Source organism: Eumetopias jubatus, unplaced genomic scaffold, assembly GCF_037043125.1.
Source record: "Eumetopias jubatus isolate StellerSeaLion01/CBP00866 unplaced genomic scaffold, mEumJub1_p1.0 scaffold_10, whole genome shotgun sequence".
In the NCBI taxonomy this organism is placed as follows: domain Eukaryota; kingdom Metazoa; phylum Chordata; class Mammalia; order Carnivora; family Otariidae; genus Eumetopias; species Eumetopias jubatus.
The window spans coordinates 64,107,074-64,124,240 of NW_028274816.1; the positions used below are offsets into that span (position 1 = coordinate 64,107,074).

Below are 17,167 nucleotides of genomic sequence, written 5' to 3' on the forward strand. Positions count from 1 at the left end.
CGCCGGTGCGGGGGGTCCCGACCCGGGACTCCTCCCCGCTCGGTGTGGTTCAGATTGTGATGGCGGCGGCCCCGGAGATGGATCCCGCGTAGGTGGGTACTTTATTCGCCGGACCTTGACGCGTTTCGGTCTTTCACTCTGAATCACGAAGCCCTGAATTGAATGAGGGGCGCCTGTTGAAGTCGCTGCAGCGCAGGCTCCGGTGTCCTGGGCTGTGGGGGCGTTTCTGGGGGGAGCCCCCATTCCTAACAGCCGGTGTGATGAGCCGTCGAAGTGTTCCTGGCCGATCGGTTATCACGAGCAAAGGCTTGGAGGCGCGACCGAGCCGGGAGGATTCAGGACACCGGGGCCCTCGTTTTTGCGGGAAGCCTCAAGGGCGAGGGGTAGTTCCTGCGTGGGAAGGCTGAGTGAGCCGAGTGCCCTCGTGGCGAGGACGCCGGGAGCCGTGCAGGAACGTGATGTGATCTGGCTCGGGGGGATGGATTACGGTAGGCTGGAGTGGTGAGCATGGAGGCAAGGAGACCGGTGAGGAGGCCGCGGACTCCAGGAGTCTTGTGGCTGGACCAGAGCCGTGGCGGGGAGGTTGGAGGTGGAGAAGTGGGATTTTTAAAGGTAAAACCAACAGGATTTCTTGCTGTGTCAGATAATGGCTGTACGTGAAAGTAGGGAGTGAGAGGCCGAAACACTTTTGTTTCCTTTTTTCCCCCCTGAAGTTCCGTGGGAATGGGTCCGTTGAAGCAGGGAGCTCCGTTGAAGGAATCAGGAGTTGCATTTTGGACATTGTGAAGCTAAGGTGTTTCACAGAGGAGGTGTCCCATGGGCATCTGGCCATGCAGGTCTGGAGTTTGGCGGGGGGCGGGTGTGGGGGGGCCTGTGTTGGAGACCACTGAGGGATGAGGCTTCAGGTCAAAGCCTGGAGATCAGAATCGGAGGAAGAATATTAAGGTTGTGTTTATCTTACGTGGCCCTTGAGGTGAGAGATTGGAGGGCAGGAAAGAAGGGGTGGACATCCTTCCTTCCCTCCAGAAAGAAGCACGGGAAGTTCTGGCTGGTCTCAGCAGGAGAGGGCTGTAGGGTATAAAGAACCTGGCCTGAGATGCAGAGGCAGATGTGAGACCCTAGAGATTTGCCCCCCTGGACTCAGCAAAGGCACTGCTTGTGGAACAGAGGAAAAGTCAGCCTCGGCCCAAACCAGGGACCTGGTACATCAGTTCTCCAGCTCTTAGGTGAGGAGAGAGTATGAACATCTCTAATGAAGGGCCACCGGCAGGCTCACCTTCAGAGGAGTATGTACCAGGTAGGCTCGTTTGGTGAGAGGACTAATGGACACTTGGCAGGTATACACAAGCAGTTAAAAATTTAAAATGGATAGATATGATAAGTTTATATTAATGCTTAGTAATTGATTGAAGTGGTTGCCTGTAAGTGTTTATGATCAAAGTCTTAAATATCACATTTTCTTAAACAAATCCCAAATATCAAAAACCTATCCCTTCATTTGCTCCAAAACCATTTGGGAAAATGTGAAGCTTGTGGGCAGTAAAAGTTGATTCAAGGATCCTTGACATCTACTAACGTGTCCGATACAAACAGTAGCCCTGTTAGGTGGGTACCACTGTTATCCTTGCTTTACACATTAGGACACTGCAACACATCTTTGTTCATGGACACCCATCTGATAGGAGGCAACACTAAGGTCTTAGTATCTGAGAGTAGACATTCAGAAATCATTCTCACCAAAAGGCAGGGCAGGAGTTAGAGGAATAGTTCAGTCCGTGATACCCCATTCTGGTAACCTGCCACGTTCAACTCCTTCTTTCTGCCAGGTTGCTTTGGTGGCAGAAGCACTTAGGATCTCTGCACTCACTTTACTTACCCTTCTACTTGCCGTTGAGTTTGGGGATGCCGGTGTTACCAACGGTCTTTTGCCTTGAATTGAGTGCAGAGGGATGAAGTGTGAAACAGTGCCCTAGGCACAAGAACCAGCATGTGCAAAAACATCACTTTAGGCTGAACTAGGAGTGTTTAGGGAACCTCAGGTCTCCGTTATGTCTAGTGTGATCAGAGAGCAGGGGACAGGATTCAGCTCTGGAAGGGCAGCTGTGGAACTGGGCTTCTGTTTTGAGAATGGTGGGAGCCGTGGAAGGTTTGGAACAGGAGGGAGTGATCTGACTGTGGTCTTAACAGGCTTTCTCTGGCGGCACAGTGAAAAAAAGACTCTGGGGTGAGGAAGGAGCACTGTTGATGATGGCTGGACTAGACTGGTCACTCTGGAAGCGAGGGACAAATGCTTGGATTCTGGTCCTTTTTTTGTTTTGTTTTTCTTTAAGTAGGGTTAACCAGATTTTCTGATGTGGTTGGTGAGGAAAAGAATGGGAAGAGTCAGGGATGATTCCACAGCTCTCAAAGTTTTTGGCCTGAGAAGGTATAAGGATGGAAAAATCCTCCATTGAGATGGTGAAGTTGGTGGTGGGAGTAACTTTCAGAAGTAATATCAAGAATTAGGCTTTGACCGTGTTGAATCTGAGTGGAGGTACAGACAGACAGCTGGGCACACAGGTTTGGGTTTCAGAGGGATTCAAGTCCACAAGGTGGCAGTCAGTAGATGGATTAGAGTAGAGCTGCTTATCCGATTTATGGAGAGGACCTTTATGTCATAGTGGCAGTGCCACTGAGGGTCTGGAAGGGGGTGGACCTGGCAGAGTGGGATAGGAGTCGCCTAAGAGACAGGAAAAGAGGGGTTAGGGTCCATTTTGGAGGGAGAGAGTAGGATCTGGCAGGTGGGAAAGTCTTCCGGAGAGCGTGGACACGAGATGGATGCTGGGGTAGAGCAGTATTAGAGATGAGGTGAAAGTGAGGCCCACGCAGGTGCTTTCCCTTCCCTGTGTGCTTCCCAGGTGTTCATGGTGACCTTCAGTGGGACGTGGGGAGTTTCAGTCCAGCTGGTAGAAGAGCTCAGGGGCAGACTGGGTCAGCTGGCAGAGTAACTATGCTTGAGGTAGGACAGTGGGTGTGGGCTTTGAATGAGAATTTAGTATTAAGTGTTAAGTCTTTTATTGTTGAGAATAAAGCATCCTTAGTATATGACAGCAAGGTGGGAAGGGGCTGGGTTTATCTGATATCTTTATGTCGTTCTGGATTGCCGAAGTTGAATCAAGGAATAGGGCCAGGAAGGGAGGATTTAAAAGCTGGGTTCAGAGTTAAATGGCAGTGGGGACCATTGACTGGAGCCAGATGTGATCTTGGATGCATTAACCAAGAATTCTCTGGATGCTATGTGCAGATTTGCATGTGGGAGATACCTGTGTTGTGGGTATCCATAGACATGAGGGAGCTATGGTCTCAAGAGTGATGTGTACTGGAGATGGAATCTGAATTTGTAGCCTGGGGGCTCTAGGGAGAATTCTGAACTCAAATTTGTATATGAGAGGTATGAACTCTAGACCCCAGGGGAACTAGCTGGCAGAAGTGTCTGTCTGGGGGCGCCTGGGTGGCTCGGTCATTAAGCGTCTGCCTTTGGCTCAGGTCATGATCCCAGGGTCCTGGGACCGAGCCCCGCATCGGGCTCCCTGCTCAGTGGGAAGCCTGCTTCTCCCTCTCTCACTGCCCCTGCTTGTGTTCCCTCTCTCGCTGTGTCTCTCTCTGTCAAATAAATAATAAAATCTTTAAAAAAAAAAAAAAAAGTGCTTATCTGTCCCCCGCCTGTTGTTCTGGGCTGGACAAAAAGATTATTAGGAAATGGGGAGAGTGAGTAGGCACCAGGCACAAGGGCCTGGTATCTGGTCTGAGTTGAGCTGGGGAGGAAAGTGAATGTGTGGTGGGTAGTCCAGGAGTTCAGGGGAGAGCTGCTGCCCCTGTGCTCAGTTGTTGACTTCATGCAGGGTCATGTGACTTTCAAGGATGTGTTTGTGTATTTCTCTTGGGAGGAATGGGGGCTGCTTGATAAGGCCCAGAGACTTGTGTCACACACAGTGTTTTCTATGCTTTGTGCTTATGTGCTTACAGTCTTCCTGGGTAAGGCCCCACATACCCCAGTTTTCTGGGCTGTGTTCTATTCTTTCTTCCCTCAAAGGTTGCCATTTTCTTCTCATAGCTGCCACGGGCACTGCTGTTTTCCCTCACTAAGATAGGTTTTCTGGGTACTGGGGCTTAGCTGTGTATTGCCTCTTTACTACCTGTACTCCCCAGCCCGTGCTGCCCTAAACCGTTACCAGAAAGGGTTTGAGGGTCAGGAGTCTAGTGGTCAGCCCAGTGGACTACCCTGCTTGCCCTTTCCCTGGGTGTATGGCTCTACCCACGTTCATGATACCTCTGTACTCTAGACTCTGCCCCTTTCCTATAATTTCCTTGGGCCTACCTGTCTCATGAATTGCCATCATGGTCACTGCTGTGGGCCCAGTGTGCTGATCCTGCAAGACATTTCTGATGTTCATTTTGTAATATTTAGTTGTCTTAATCTCCTGTGGGTGGGCTGCTCTGGGCCACTGCTTTCCTACTTGCCCTGTCTTTCCTCTATGACTTGTTTTCTTCCAGATCCTTTGTCGTTGCTGAACTTAGCAGGGGGAAGAACTCTGAGTGCCTGACTTAGAGGGACTCTAGCCATGGCAGGAGGGACGTGGACAGGCCCTGGTGAGTGGGAGCTTGGGGAGGGTGTGACTTCAGGGCTGGGTTCAAATAGTGCCAGAAGCCTGTCCTGGCCCCACTCCTGTTTGGTGCCTAGGTTATAGACCATACCTCTTTCTATCTTTTTCTCCTCATTCTGGACGCTTTACACACTTGTCATTTCCGTTCTGACCTCCAACCAGGGCTGTCCACACCCACTCACCAGTGCTCTCTACTGCTCCTTCTGCAGTGCTCTCCTGTATTGGACAATGCTCATGTGTTGTGAGATGTACACATATCCTTAAATGATTCTTGAATACCACTTGGTCATTTTAGATCAGATTTTCCTGGGCCTAGACATACATTTCTGTAAAGTGATCACCAATAGCCAAGGCCCTTCTAAAAATCATTTGCACAGGAGTAAATTGGACATCCTGCCTGCTGGTTCTCTCTGAGCTACACCCCCTCCTTGTGTCTTTGTCCCTTGTGCAGACTTCCTCATTCTTTCACTCTTTGAGGCCCAGTATTACACAGCAGTTTTTTCTTTAACCTGATGCCAAGGCTGCTGTCCTGCCAACACCCGCATGGACTAAATCCTGGGTATACTAGACATATTTGTGACGGGGTTGCCCCTTCCCAGCAGTCATCATGCACTTCAACAGCATTTGTCTGCCTTCAGGTTGCTGGTGTGCAGGCAGAAATGAAGAGGATGAAGAGGCACCTTCTGAGCAGAACATTTCTGTAGAAGTGTCACATGATAGTATTTCCAAGGCACGTTCATCAACCCAGATGGCTCACCCTTGTGACATATGTGGCCCCATCTTGAAAGATATCTTGCACCTGGATGAACACCAGGAAACACGCCAAGGACTGAAACCTTACACCTGTGGGGCATGTGGGAGACAGTTCTGGTTCAGTGCAAACTTTCTTCAACACCAAAAGCAGTACAATGTAGAGAAACCCTTAAGAAGAGACAAAGGCAAGACCTCGTTTGTGAAGAACTGTAGAGTTTATGAAGAACCTCACCTGTCAGAAAAGCCTTTTCCATGTGAGGAGGAGCAGAACTTCCAGGCAAGTTTGGGCAGTCACCAGCAAAAGGCCACCCATAGCAAGAAGAAGACAAGGAGTACCGAGAATGGAGAGACTTCTCACAGTGGACATATGCATTACAGGTGCAGCGAATGTGGGAAGGCCTTCAACCGCAAAGACACACTCGTCCAGCACCAGAGAATCCATACAGGAGAAAGGCCTTACGAGTGCAGTGAATGTGGGAAAGCCTTCAGCCGCAAAGCCACCCTTATCCAGCACCAGAGAATCCATACCGGAGAAAGGCCTTACGAGTGCAAAGAATGTGGGAAAGCGTTTAGCCGCAAAGACAACCTTACTCAACACAGACGAATTCACACTGGGGAAATGCCTTACAAGTGTAGTGAATGTGGAAAATACTTTAGCCATCACTCCAACCTAATTGTACACCAGAGAGTTCACAATGGAGCGAGGCCTTATAAGTGTAACAATTGTGGGAAAGTCTTCAGACACAAATCCACACTTGTTCAACATGAGAGTATCCATACTGGGGAAAATCCTTATGTTTGCAGTGATTGTGGGAAATCCTTTGGCCACAAATACACCCTCATTAAACACCAGAGAATTCACACTGAGGCAAGGCCTTTTGAGTGCGTTGAATGTGGGAAATTCTTTAGTCGAAGCTCTGACTTTATTGCACACCAGAGAGTTCACACGGGGGAAAGGCCATTTGTGTGCAGCAAATGTGGGAAAGATTTCATCAGAACATCCCACCTTGTTAGGCACCAAAAAGTTCACACTGGAGAAAGGCCATACGAGTGCAATGAATGTGGGAAAGCCTATAGTTTAAGCTCCCACCTCATCCGGCACCAGAAAGTTCACACTGCAGGAAGGCTTTAGGAGTGCTTTCAACACAACGAGATTCATAGGGAGAGGAGCTCTGTGATTACCCTTTGAGAGGAAGACATCAGTCAGATGTTGAACCCTCATATATCAGCATTACCACCAGGGAGATACCTTATGAATGCCAGGTACAGGGAAGCTCTCATGGGTTGTGTTGCACTTTCAAACAGGTCCTTGCCAGATTTGTCACGCAATGCCTGTGGCTGAAACCATCTCAGCTCTACCAGCTTAGTTACCATAACATCCTCAGGGAAGGTAGAATTTTGTACTCTCCAGTCCCTGGAGGGAATTACAAGAATCCTGAATTAAATGGGATTTCTCATTTCCTCCCCACTGACTGATAAAAGGTGTGGACTTTACATCTTTAGCCAAGAGGATCTGAGCTGTGTTCTGGCTTACAGAAAAGGTTTACTTTCTTCATGGACATTGTTGGTCTCATGTGGTACTTGTGACAGATTTTCCAGCCTCCAATTCACCTAACCTGGAGAACTACTTGTCTTACGTTGCTCTGGTTTCTGTGATAATAAAGACCTTATTATTTAAGCCATCGTTAATCTTGGACATTATTTTTACTGTTTGGAATGGTTTGAAAACACTTAGGCCCTGCCAAACTGAAGAGATAAACAGTGTGTCTGTGGCGGGGGGGCTCCAGTTTCGTGTGCCTCAAATGGAAGAGCAGGTTGGCAGAGAACCATTTTCAGTCCAGTTTAGGGGTTTATGGGCCTGATTTTGTCTGGATTTCAGAGTTCTTTGAAGGCCCAGACATCACCCTGGGGGTGACAACCTTCAATATGTTTGGGAGCAGCATGGATTCTGTGTCTTATTTCCAGCATATATACCATATTTCGCAGCACTGTTGAGGGGAAGCTGTTTCTGAGGACCTGCCAAGTGCCATATGCCCTGAAGGCCAGAATCTGATCTGGTACCCAAGTCTGGCCACAAGACTTACCATTCCAGGAAGGAAACAAAATTGATACAGAAACACTGGGTGTGAATAACTGGGTTTGGGGAGACTGCAGCAAATGAGAGTGGATGTGCCCATTTTAAAAAGACATCCATAAACATTCCTGTCACTATGGCTCTGTGAGATGGGGGTGCATGGGAATTCTTAGCATCTCCAGGGCTGTATCACTCTATGACCAAGGTCAGTGGCAGGGCAAAGAATGTAAAGTTTATCGATTTCTGTACCTCCCTAGGCTCTATACCTAGTGTCTTTGCTGCATGGGCAAGAAATCTGGGATGGACACTGTGGTCCAAGGATGCAGATTTTGTGACCAGCCAGAGCTTCTGGTGACTCAACTTGGAAACGGCCTTCACTGCTTGCCAGTTCTTCTTGCTGCTGGGGAAGAGGTTCTCTTACAAGGCGTTTGGAGAAAGATGGTAGAGTCACTATATTGATGCTCAGTCTGGTTTTCCAGTAGAAGTGGAAGACCCAGATGTTGCAGTGGAATCATTTTTTATAGTTTCATTGAGGTGTAGTCAACATGCCATATGCTGCACATGTGTAAAGTGTGCAATTTGTGATCCTTAATATATGTATAAACATAAGAAATCACCCAGCTATTGTATTGGACATATCCACCCCCAAAGTTACCTCATGGCCCTTCCTAATCCCTCTCAATGCCCGTCTTTTTTTTTTTTTAAATATATATATATATTTTTAATATCTAAACTATATATTTTATTAACATTGTTTCAGGGGTACATGTCTGTGAGTCATTGGTCTTACACAATTCACAGCACTCACAATAACACATACCCTCCCCTATGTCCATCACCCAACCATTCCATCCCTCCCCCCCCGCCCCCCGTCCACTCCATCAACCCTCAGTTTATTTCCTGAGATTAAGAGTCTCTTATGGTTTGTCTCCCTCTCTGGTTTAGTCTTGTTTCATTTTTCCCTCCCTTCCCCTGTGATCCTCATAGCAGTGAGATCATATGGTAATTGTCTTTCTCTGGTTGACTTATTTCGCTTATTTCAATGCCCTTCTTGATACTTCCTATCCCTTCCCCCAGGCAACCATTGATTTACTTTCTGTATAGATAAATTTGACTTTTCTAGAATCTTATTTAAGTGGAACCTTAGAAGTCTATTAATTGTCCACTGTCTTTCATGCAACATTATTTTGAGAATCGTTTGTATAGATAGTTCATTCTCTTCATTGGTGAGTAATAGTCTATGGATATACTGCAATTTATCCCTTTATCTTTTCTGTGTGTATGTACAAAGTGGTGGTTTTATTAAAGCACGTCCCCGTGGGCAGAAGGAGCTGCCCCTTTATCTTAATTGACATGTTTTTCCCCAAATCCTAGATATTAAAAACAAAGCTGCTGCAAATATTAATGTACAAATCCATATATGGACATTTAGCTGAGGAAATTTCTAAACCAAGTATTTTAAGTGTGGCCTTGTTTCTTACTGTTTATGGTAAAATGTGATAGGGAAGAGATAAACGTAGGGAAGAACTATTGAACAGAAAAGACCCCAAGACTTTATGATTTGGGAAATTCTTATTCCATCTTAATTGCAAAAGACATTGAAATGAAGTGATTCATGGTCAAGAAAGCATGTTCTGGAGAAATACCCAAGGGTGTAGCTGTACAGCCTTTTGTAATATCTCAGCAAGATCAAAAGACCAAAGTATTTAGTCACATAAAATTTCTTTGAAGAGATTGTGACTAAGCAGGTCTCAGTATAACCAGAGACCATCTAGGAAGTTTAAAGGGATCCCTTGGCTATCTCAACAAAAGCCAAAAAATTGATACAGGATTATCCAGGGAAAAAAATATGTGAACCAACCTCTTGTCTAATGGAACGAATCTCTGTGGTATATACAGAAGAACCACAAAGTTCTTGAAAATTCCATTCTAGTAGAGACACCTTGAATCTTAAAGGGACAATATGAAATTAGGACCTACAATATTCTGCACACATGAAACCGCCTGAGAAAATTACTAAGCTGCAAACCTTTATTACCTGTCAGAGAAAAGGAGGTGGACGACAGAGCAGAACAGGGTGGGGAGCTGAGAGCCCAGTGGCCAGAGCCCTGAACCATAGAAGGTATTCCCAGGCCTTGATACCTAATGTAGTTTGCTAAACTTGATTTCAAAATTTCTTGGAACTTGTGGCTATTTATTTTTTCATTTTCTCCCATTTGAAACAATGTATATAACTATTATCTTAGGTCTATTCCACCATTTTATTTTGGGAGCAGATACCTTGTTTTCTGTTTTTACAGATCCACAGATGGAGAGCATTGTGTGCCGGGGTGGAGTATATCCAGAGCCTCAGCCATATCCATGTCTGATTTAGACAATTTAGATGATGAGATTTGGGATTTTTGAGCTGATGAGATTTGGGTGTTGAGTTGATACTGTAATGGAAGGAGACATTTTATGATCTTGGGATGGGTAGAGTATATTTTACAAGCAGGTCAGATAGGAATCTGCGGACCAGACAGCAAACTGTAGTAAATGGAATCACTGCTCCCAAAGATGTCCATGCCCTATTCCCCAGAATCTGTGAATGTTCCTGTAGATGGCCAATGGGGCTTTGCATATGTAATGGACTTTGTGATTAGACTTACCCAGGTAGGCTCAATCTAATCACATGAGTCTTTATTATTTTATTTTAATTTTTTATTTTTTTTAAATATTTTATTTATTTATTTGACAGAGCACAAGCAGGGGGAGCGGCAGGCAGTGGGAGAGGGAGAAGCAGGCTCCCTGCTGAACAAGGAGCCAGATGTGGGGCTCGATCCCAGGACCCTGGGATCATGACCTGAGCTGAAGGCAGATGCTTAACTGACTGAGCCACCCAGGTGCCCCTCACACGAGTCTTTAAAAATAGAGAACTTTTTCCAGCTGTAGGGAGAAAGAGGCAGACAGAAGAGTCAGACGTGGCTGTATCAGGCCCTTTGGTGCCCCGTTGCTGGTCCTGAGATAAAGCTAGGAACTAAGTTGAGCACCACACATCTGATAGTCAGCATCTTTAGTTCTGGCTCAGCAAGATCAGAAGGTCAAAGTATTGATCACACAAAGAGCCCTTAGAAGAAATTCTGTGACTTTGCAGATTACCTCATTATAGAAAGCACCCCGGAAGCTTAGAAACCTCAGTCCTACAACCACATGGAACTGAATTCTGCCAACAAAGCACACAAGTAGGAATCTGATTTCCCAGAGCTTCCAGAAAGAAACAACTTGCCAACTTCAGGCACAGCTGGAGCCCCAGGGACTGGGGGAGAGCTCCGCTGGCCGGTGCACTGCATCAAAGGTATGAGGGAGCTGGGGCCTGCCAGGGTAGCACTTGCCTGCAGAGAGGCTTTGGTTCAGAGGAGAAGGAAGCCAGAGCCTTAAATCCTGAACTGCTGGCTCAGAGGTGCGGTGTCAGGTGGGTACCCAGGCAGAGTCAGAGAGAGCTCTGGTCTAACTGGCTGTACCTCTCTGGGCTCTCAGGCCCCCGGGCACCAGGTTCTGTTGCCTCCCACCTCTGCAATCCCTAGCAGCCCAGGGCTCTCCATGTGCCCTATTGGCCCTAGGAATTCCCTCTTCGCCTAATGGCTCCTTGGCGGCAGCACTGACTCCCTGGACCTCTTGCACTATCAAGACACCCAGCCCTGTGGCTGTCCAGGCCCTGTTCTGCATCCTTGGCAACCCACTCCCTCTATGGCCCGGCCTCTATGCTGGCTTCTGAATCCCCTATCTCCATGCTCTCCTCCTTCCTGCCCCCTGTGTCCTCAAGGCTACTTCTCTCACCTGCTTCTGCACTGCTGCGTACTTTGCCCTAGCCCCTATAACCCACCTCCTTCCACCTGGTCCCAAGCTCAAGGTGCAGGCCCCTGTGCTTTATCCCTGGCACCTCAAGGTTTTAGCTTCTCTCTGCCTGCTGAGCCTGCTGCAGAATCATTCCCTTTCTGGGGTGCCTGGGTGGCTCAGTCTGCCTTCATCCCAGGTCATGATCTCAGGGTCCTGGGATTGAACCCCGCATTGGGCTCCCTGCTAGACAGGGAGTCTGCTTGTCCCTCAAATTATTGATAGGTATGTATTTATTTCCATTTTGTTACTGTTTTGTAGTTGTTCCTGTAGATTTTCTCTGATCCTTTCTTCTCTCTTTCGTGATTTGTTGGCTTTCTTTAGCAGTATCCTTGAAATTCTTTCTCTTTATTCTTTGCACATCTATTACTGGTTTTTGACTTGCAGTTACCATTAGGTTTGTGTATAACATCTGCATATAGCAGTCTATATTAAGTTGATGGTTGCTTAAGTTTAAATGCATTCTTTACTTCTTTCCCCCTCACATTTTGGGTGTACTGTCTCATATTTTACATACTTTTATTTCATGGATCCTTGGGCTGATTTTTGCAGAAATATTTATATTTGCTGCTTTTGTGTTTTTTACTTTTCATACTCTCACTTAGGGTCTTTCTTTCCAGTCAGAGAGTCCCCTTTAATATTTCTTACTGGTCTGGTTTAGTGGTCATGAACTCCTTTAGTTTTGGTTTGTTTGAGAAACTCTCTCTCTCCTTCTATTCTGAATGATAGTCTTGCTGGATAGAGTATTCTTGGCTGTAGATTTTTCCCTTTCAGCGCTTTGGATATATTATGCCACTCTCTTCTGGCCTGCAGTCTCTGCTGAAAAATCTTCTGATAGCTTATGGGGTTTCTCTTGTATGTAACTATCTTCTTTTCTGTTGCTGCTTTTAAATTTTTTTATCACTACTGGTTACAAAACACAAGAAGCAACAGATGTTGACAAGGATGTGGAGAAAAAGGAACTCTCTTGCACTGTTGGTGGGAATGTAAATTGGTACAGCCACTGTGGAAACAGTATGGAGGTTCCTCAAAAAATTAAAAAGAGAACTACCCTACAATCCAGGAATCACACTAGTGGGAAAGTGAGAGATTACATTTACTATTATGATGAAAAAAATAAAATGATTTAAAAACTATCTGAAGCTAGGCAAGAGGCAAGGAAGTAATCCTCCCCAGAGCCTTAAGAAGAAGCATGACCTTATTGACATCTTGGCTTCAGATTTCTAGCCTCTAGAGCTATGATAGAATAAATTGCTGTTTTTTAAGCCACTCGGTTTATGATAATTTGTTACATCAGCCATAGGAGACTAACACATTAACCAACTTGGTCTAATTGACATTTAGAGAATCTTTCTCCAACAATAGTAGAATGTATTTTAATGTTCACAAAGCATCTTCATCAAAATTGACATAGGCCATAAAATAAATGTCAATAAATGTAGAATGATTAAAACCATGAAACTATGTATTCTGACCATAAGGGAATTAAACTAGACATCATAAAGGAATACTCTGGCGGAAAAAATGCCCACATATTTGGAAATTAAAAAAAACATTGATAAACAATGTTTGAGTCAAAAAAGAAATCACAAGAAAAAGTAGACAATATTTTGAACTGTGTGAAATGAAACCCAATGTATCAAGATTTGCTATAGCTGAGATTAGAAGAAAATGTATGGATTTTAATACTTATTTTGGAAATAAATAGGAGATGAAAAAATACTTTCAATACTCAAGCTAGGACACTGTAAATATAAAACAAATTAAAAACAAAGTAGGCAAAAGGAAGAAATACTAAAGAGCAGAAATTAATAAGATAGATCATAAGAACAGAGAAAAATCAATGAACTCCAAAGCTGTCATTTAACTAGATCAATAGAGTTGATCTGTAGGTAGATTGTTCAGAAAAAAAGAAAAGACACATTACCAACATATATATGAAATAAAAGATAGTATAGCACTAGATATATTAAAGACATTAAAATGATACATGATAGGGCGCCTAGGTGGCTCAGTCATTAAGCGTCTGCCTTCAGCTCAGGTTGTGATCCCAGGGTACTGGGATCGAGCCCCTCATCGGGCTCCCTGCTCAGCGGGAAGCCTGCTTCTCCCTCTCCCACTCCCCCTGCTTGTGTTCCCTCTCTCGCTGTGTCTTTCTCTGGCAAATAAAGAAATAAAGTCTTAAAATTAAAAAAAAAGATACATGATATTTTAAACAACTCTATGAAAATTAGAAAATGACAAATTTCCTTGAAATACTTCAACTACTCAGGTTCACTGAAGAAATGAGTAATCTGAAATGCCCTCTATTATATATATAGACATTGAATTGGTAGTTTTAAATTTTCCCACCATAATTTCATGCCAAGATGGCTTCACTAGTGAGTTCTTTTAAACATTTAAGGAAGAAATAATTCCAATCCCACTAAAATTATTTTTTTAAAAGAGAGGATGGAACTCTTCCCAGCTAGTTTTATGATTTTAGCTTTTTTGTTTAATTTGATACGAAACACAGGTAATTCTATTAATAGAAAACTGCAGACCAGTACCCATATGAACACAGATGCAAAACATCCTTAATAAAAATTTAGGAAATAGCATACAATGATGATACATAAATAGAAATTACATTTTAACTCGTGAGGTGATACACGTATACACAGGCATATACATATATATATATATGAATATGTTTCCTAAATAAATGGAAACTATCATAACATCAATACAGTGATCAAAATGAGAAAGTTATGCTGGATAAGAATAGGATATACACATGAATAGAACAAAAGCATTTGAAATAATAGCATTCTAAAGCTTTGAAGCATTTGGGAAAAGGGTTTGTTAAAATAATTACTAATTTTAGATACTGACACAACAATAATGAAAGTTAAAATATACAAGGTAACCTCCAAAGAAAGTAGGAAAAGGGTTTTCTGTACAGGTGGGAATTAAATTGATTTTAAACAACTCAAAAGGTAGAAAGAAAGGACAGGTACATAAATTTATGACTATGGAAAAATAACGCAAGTTAGAAATTAATCCAACCCTTAAGCATTTAGAAATTAAAGTAGTTTGACTTTTTATTTGAAAAGTCTCTTGTTAGGGGCGCCTGGGTGGCTCAGATGGTTGGGCGTCTGCCTTTGGCTTGGGTTGTAATCCCAGGGTCCTGGGATCGAGTCCCGCGTTGGGCTCCCTGCTCAGCAGGAAGCCTGTTTCCCCCCCTCTGCTGCTCCCCCTGCTTGTGCTCTCTCTCTAATAAATAGATAAAATCTTAAAAAAAAATAAAAGTCTCTTGTTAGACTTGTATGGATAGTAGTGGTCAGATGGGGATTAATTGCTAAAGAAGCCTCACATGATTCAGAACGACTGACACCAAACTGCAGTTTATTGAAGGGAAAAGAAAATATAACGACATTTAAGTAAGAATATCTATTCCAAGCAAGGCCTGTCTCACAGCAAAAGCTAGAGAAGCCAGATGTAGCTCAGGTTGTCTTCCCTCTGTAAGTAGCTCTGCATGACTTTACTCTCAAACCAGGAACCACTAACATGTAGACAGAACATCTGGGAAGCAGGGAACCCAAAATGAAGTTTATACTCTTCTGGTACTGTAGGCATATTCTCTCTGTATAATCAGCCTCAACAGCAGAGAGCCTCAGGCACTCACAGACCCCTGGTGAAAATCATCAATGTGATAAGTATCAATAAACACTATCATTAAACTTGTAGAAACTGCCCCAATACTCACCTCGAATTTATAAGTACAAAGCAATACCAATCATCACTATGTGGCATGCTTTGACTATGAGTCACTGTTGTGTACTGTTTTCAGCAAAACAGCTCAGGCTAGTTCAGACCAGCTGGACTGAACGAACAGAATGGTTTACCCATGTAACCCTTGGCGTTTTTATGACAAGACAATCATTCTTTATTTTTTTTAAGATTTCATTTATTTATGTGCCAGAGAGAGACACAGCGAGAGAGGGAACACAAGCCGGGGGAGTGGGAGAGGGAGAAGCAGGCTTTCCACTGAGCAGGGAGCCCGATGCAGGGCTCAATCCCAGGACCCTGGGATCATGACCTGAGCCGAAGGCAGATGCTTAACAACTGAGCCACCCAGGTGCCCCTCATTCTTTATTTTTTAAAAAATTATTTCAAAATACTTTAGGTCAACACTAAACTCTCGCCCCATTCAGTGTACAAGCTACAAATGCTTGCTCAGCAGCTGAGGGGCACTCTTGAGTAGCATGTTTGAAAAGTGAATAAAAATCCATATAAAACAAATATTCAGATAGTTTCCATAGGAACACAGATAAGTGACCCCATCTCCTAGTCTTCCATATTGGTGCATCCATGCCAACCCTACTTACGAAGACATTTAGCAGTTAATAAGAAACAGCAGTAATTAAGTTAAACAGTCCCCCCAAATCCCATAATTCAAGATAAAGTTAACAGCTACAGGAGCGGCACGTCTGTGTTAATGCTAGCTGAAGCACAGATAGCAAGGGGACACTTCATCCCCCTCTTCCAGGCATAGAACACAGGCAGAGTGCTGACATGCTGCTCCTCCACTTCAGGTGAGAAGTCGTGGTCTGGATTTGCTGCGTCAGGTGCCATGTTGGCCCCAACATCACACAGTGGATAATTGGCCTCTGGAACCCATTGAAAGTAGAAGCAGCAGCAACAGCAACAGCATAAGCACCCATGTTTTCAAAGAGCATCCAATTGCCTACATGCATCTCAGGCAAGTCACAGCGTTCAACAATGCAATCGAGGCTGTCATATGTCTGTCCCCATAAACTGGTTGGATAATTCTTCTCATCACATGTGTGTGATCAACAACATCGCATAACCAGACAATTAAATGCACAGGCTACACATGATACAATCAATAGTGACTGATTGGTATGGGATTAAATAGAGAACTAAAGTGTCAAATATTACCAGCAAAAGCATTTTCCATATTCTGTTCTAATTTCACAGTGACTTTGGCCGCCTTGATCTACATCTATCTATAATTTATAGTATGCATATATGGAACCGTTAAGAACTGTAACTAATTTATTATTAATTTAAATCTACAGGTCAGTGCTCCCGCATAGAGACAGCATCCTGTGAAATGAGAATCAAAAAACATAGCCACATCATTATGTTCCATATAGTCATAGTCAAATCAAACAAAATTCTGTCCTGTGAGTTTTGAAAGATACTATTAAGCATGAAGGCAGGGGAATCATAAAGCTAAAGGATGGAAATAGCTATACCAGGTAAATATTTACTAGAATATAGCTGTAATATATCATAAAAGAAAAATCCTTTAAAACCCATGTCAGGATAGACATGATTGCTCTCAAGGGATTAAAAATTCAATCTCTTGTGAAAACCTGGTAATAAAATACTTGCATGCATCCAGACAGCTCACACAGGAGGTGCACAAGGGATAGAACTTTCCAGGAGAAAAGAACCCATCTGAATCTGACCCTGAAGTTGATCAAACCTCTTGGATGATTTGAGCTACTAATGCTGTGGTTTTTTCTTTTACAAGTTGCATTTAAATACTGTCTTCTCCATAAAGGATAGTCTCTCCACTGACTCCTTGGATGAATATGCTTCCTGCTCTGTGTCTCTTACTTTTGTGCAGTGGGTTCTCAGGGGTATTTTCTGCACTCCCTGTGTTCATATCCTGAACTCTTATGTCATTTCTGTGGGATCTCGCCCTGGCTTATGACTGATGTACCATCTGTGAACTAACAGTTTCCAAATTTATGTATTCAGCCTGGTTTCAGACTTAGAGCTAATTCTGCTTGACATAATTCTTAGGTGT

General features: G+C 44.0%; 1 protein-coding gene across 2 annotated transcripts; it reads left to right on the forward strand.

Annotated features, from left to right (window-relative positions):
- Positions 1-8: 8 nt before the first annotated feature.
- On the forward strand, positions 9-7,074 carry ZNF134 (zinc finger protein 134). Of its 2 annotated transcripts, none has more exons than XM_028093354.2 (3): positions 9-92; positions 4,534-4,629; positions 5,282-7,074. In XM_028093354.2, the coding sequence occupies exons 2-3, from the start codon at positions 4,602-4,604 to the stop codon at positions 6,526-6,528; spliced, it is 1,275 nt and encodes a 424-aa protein (XP_027949155.1). In that variant the 5' UTR covers positions 9-92; positions 4,534-4,601; the 3' UTR covers positions 6,529-7,074. The 2 variants fall into 2 exon arrangements, with proteins under 2 accessions (XP_027949155.1, XP_027949156.1); XM_028093355.2 differs by lacking the exon at positions 9-92 and adding an exon at positions 101-836.
- The last annotated feature ends 10,093 nt before the right edge of the window (positions 7,075-17,167 follow it).

Coding starts and splice junctions, on each gene's coding strand:
- ZNF134 (XM_028093354.2), top strand. CDS start 4,602: ATGGCAGGAGGGACGTGGACAGGCCCTG. Junction 4,630..5,281: donor AGGGACGTGGACAGGCCCTG/GTGAGTGGGAGC, acceptor GTCTGCCTTCAG/GTTGCTGGTGTGCAGGCAGA.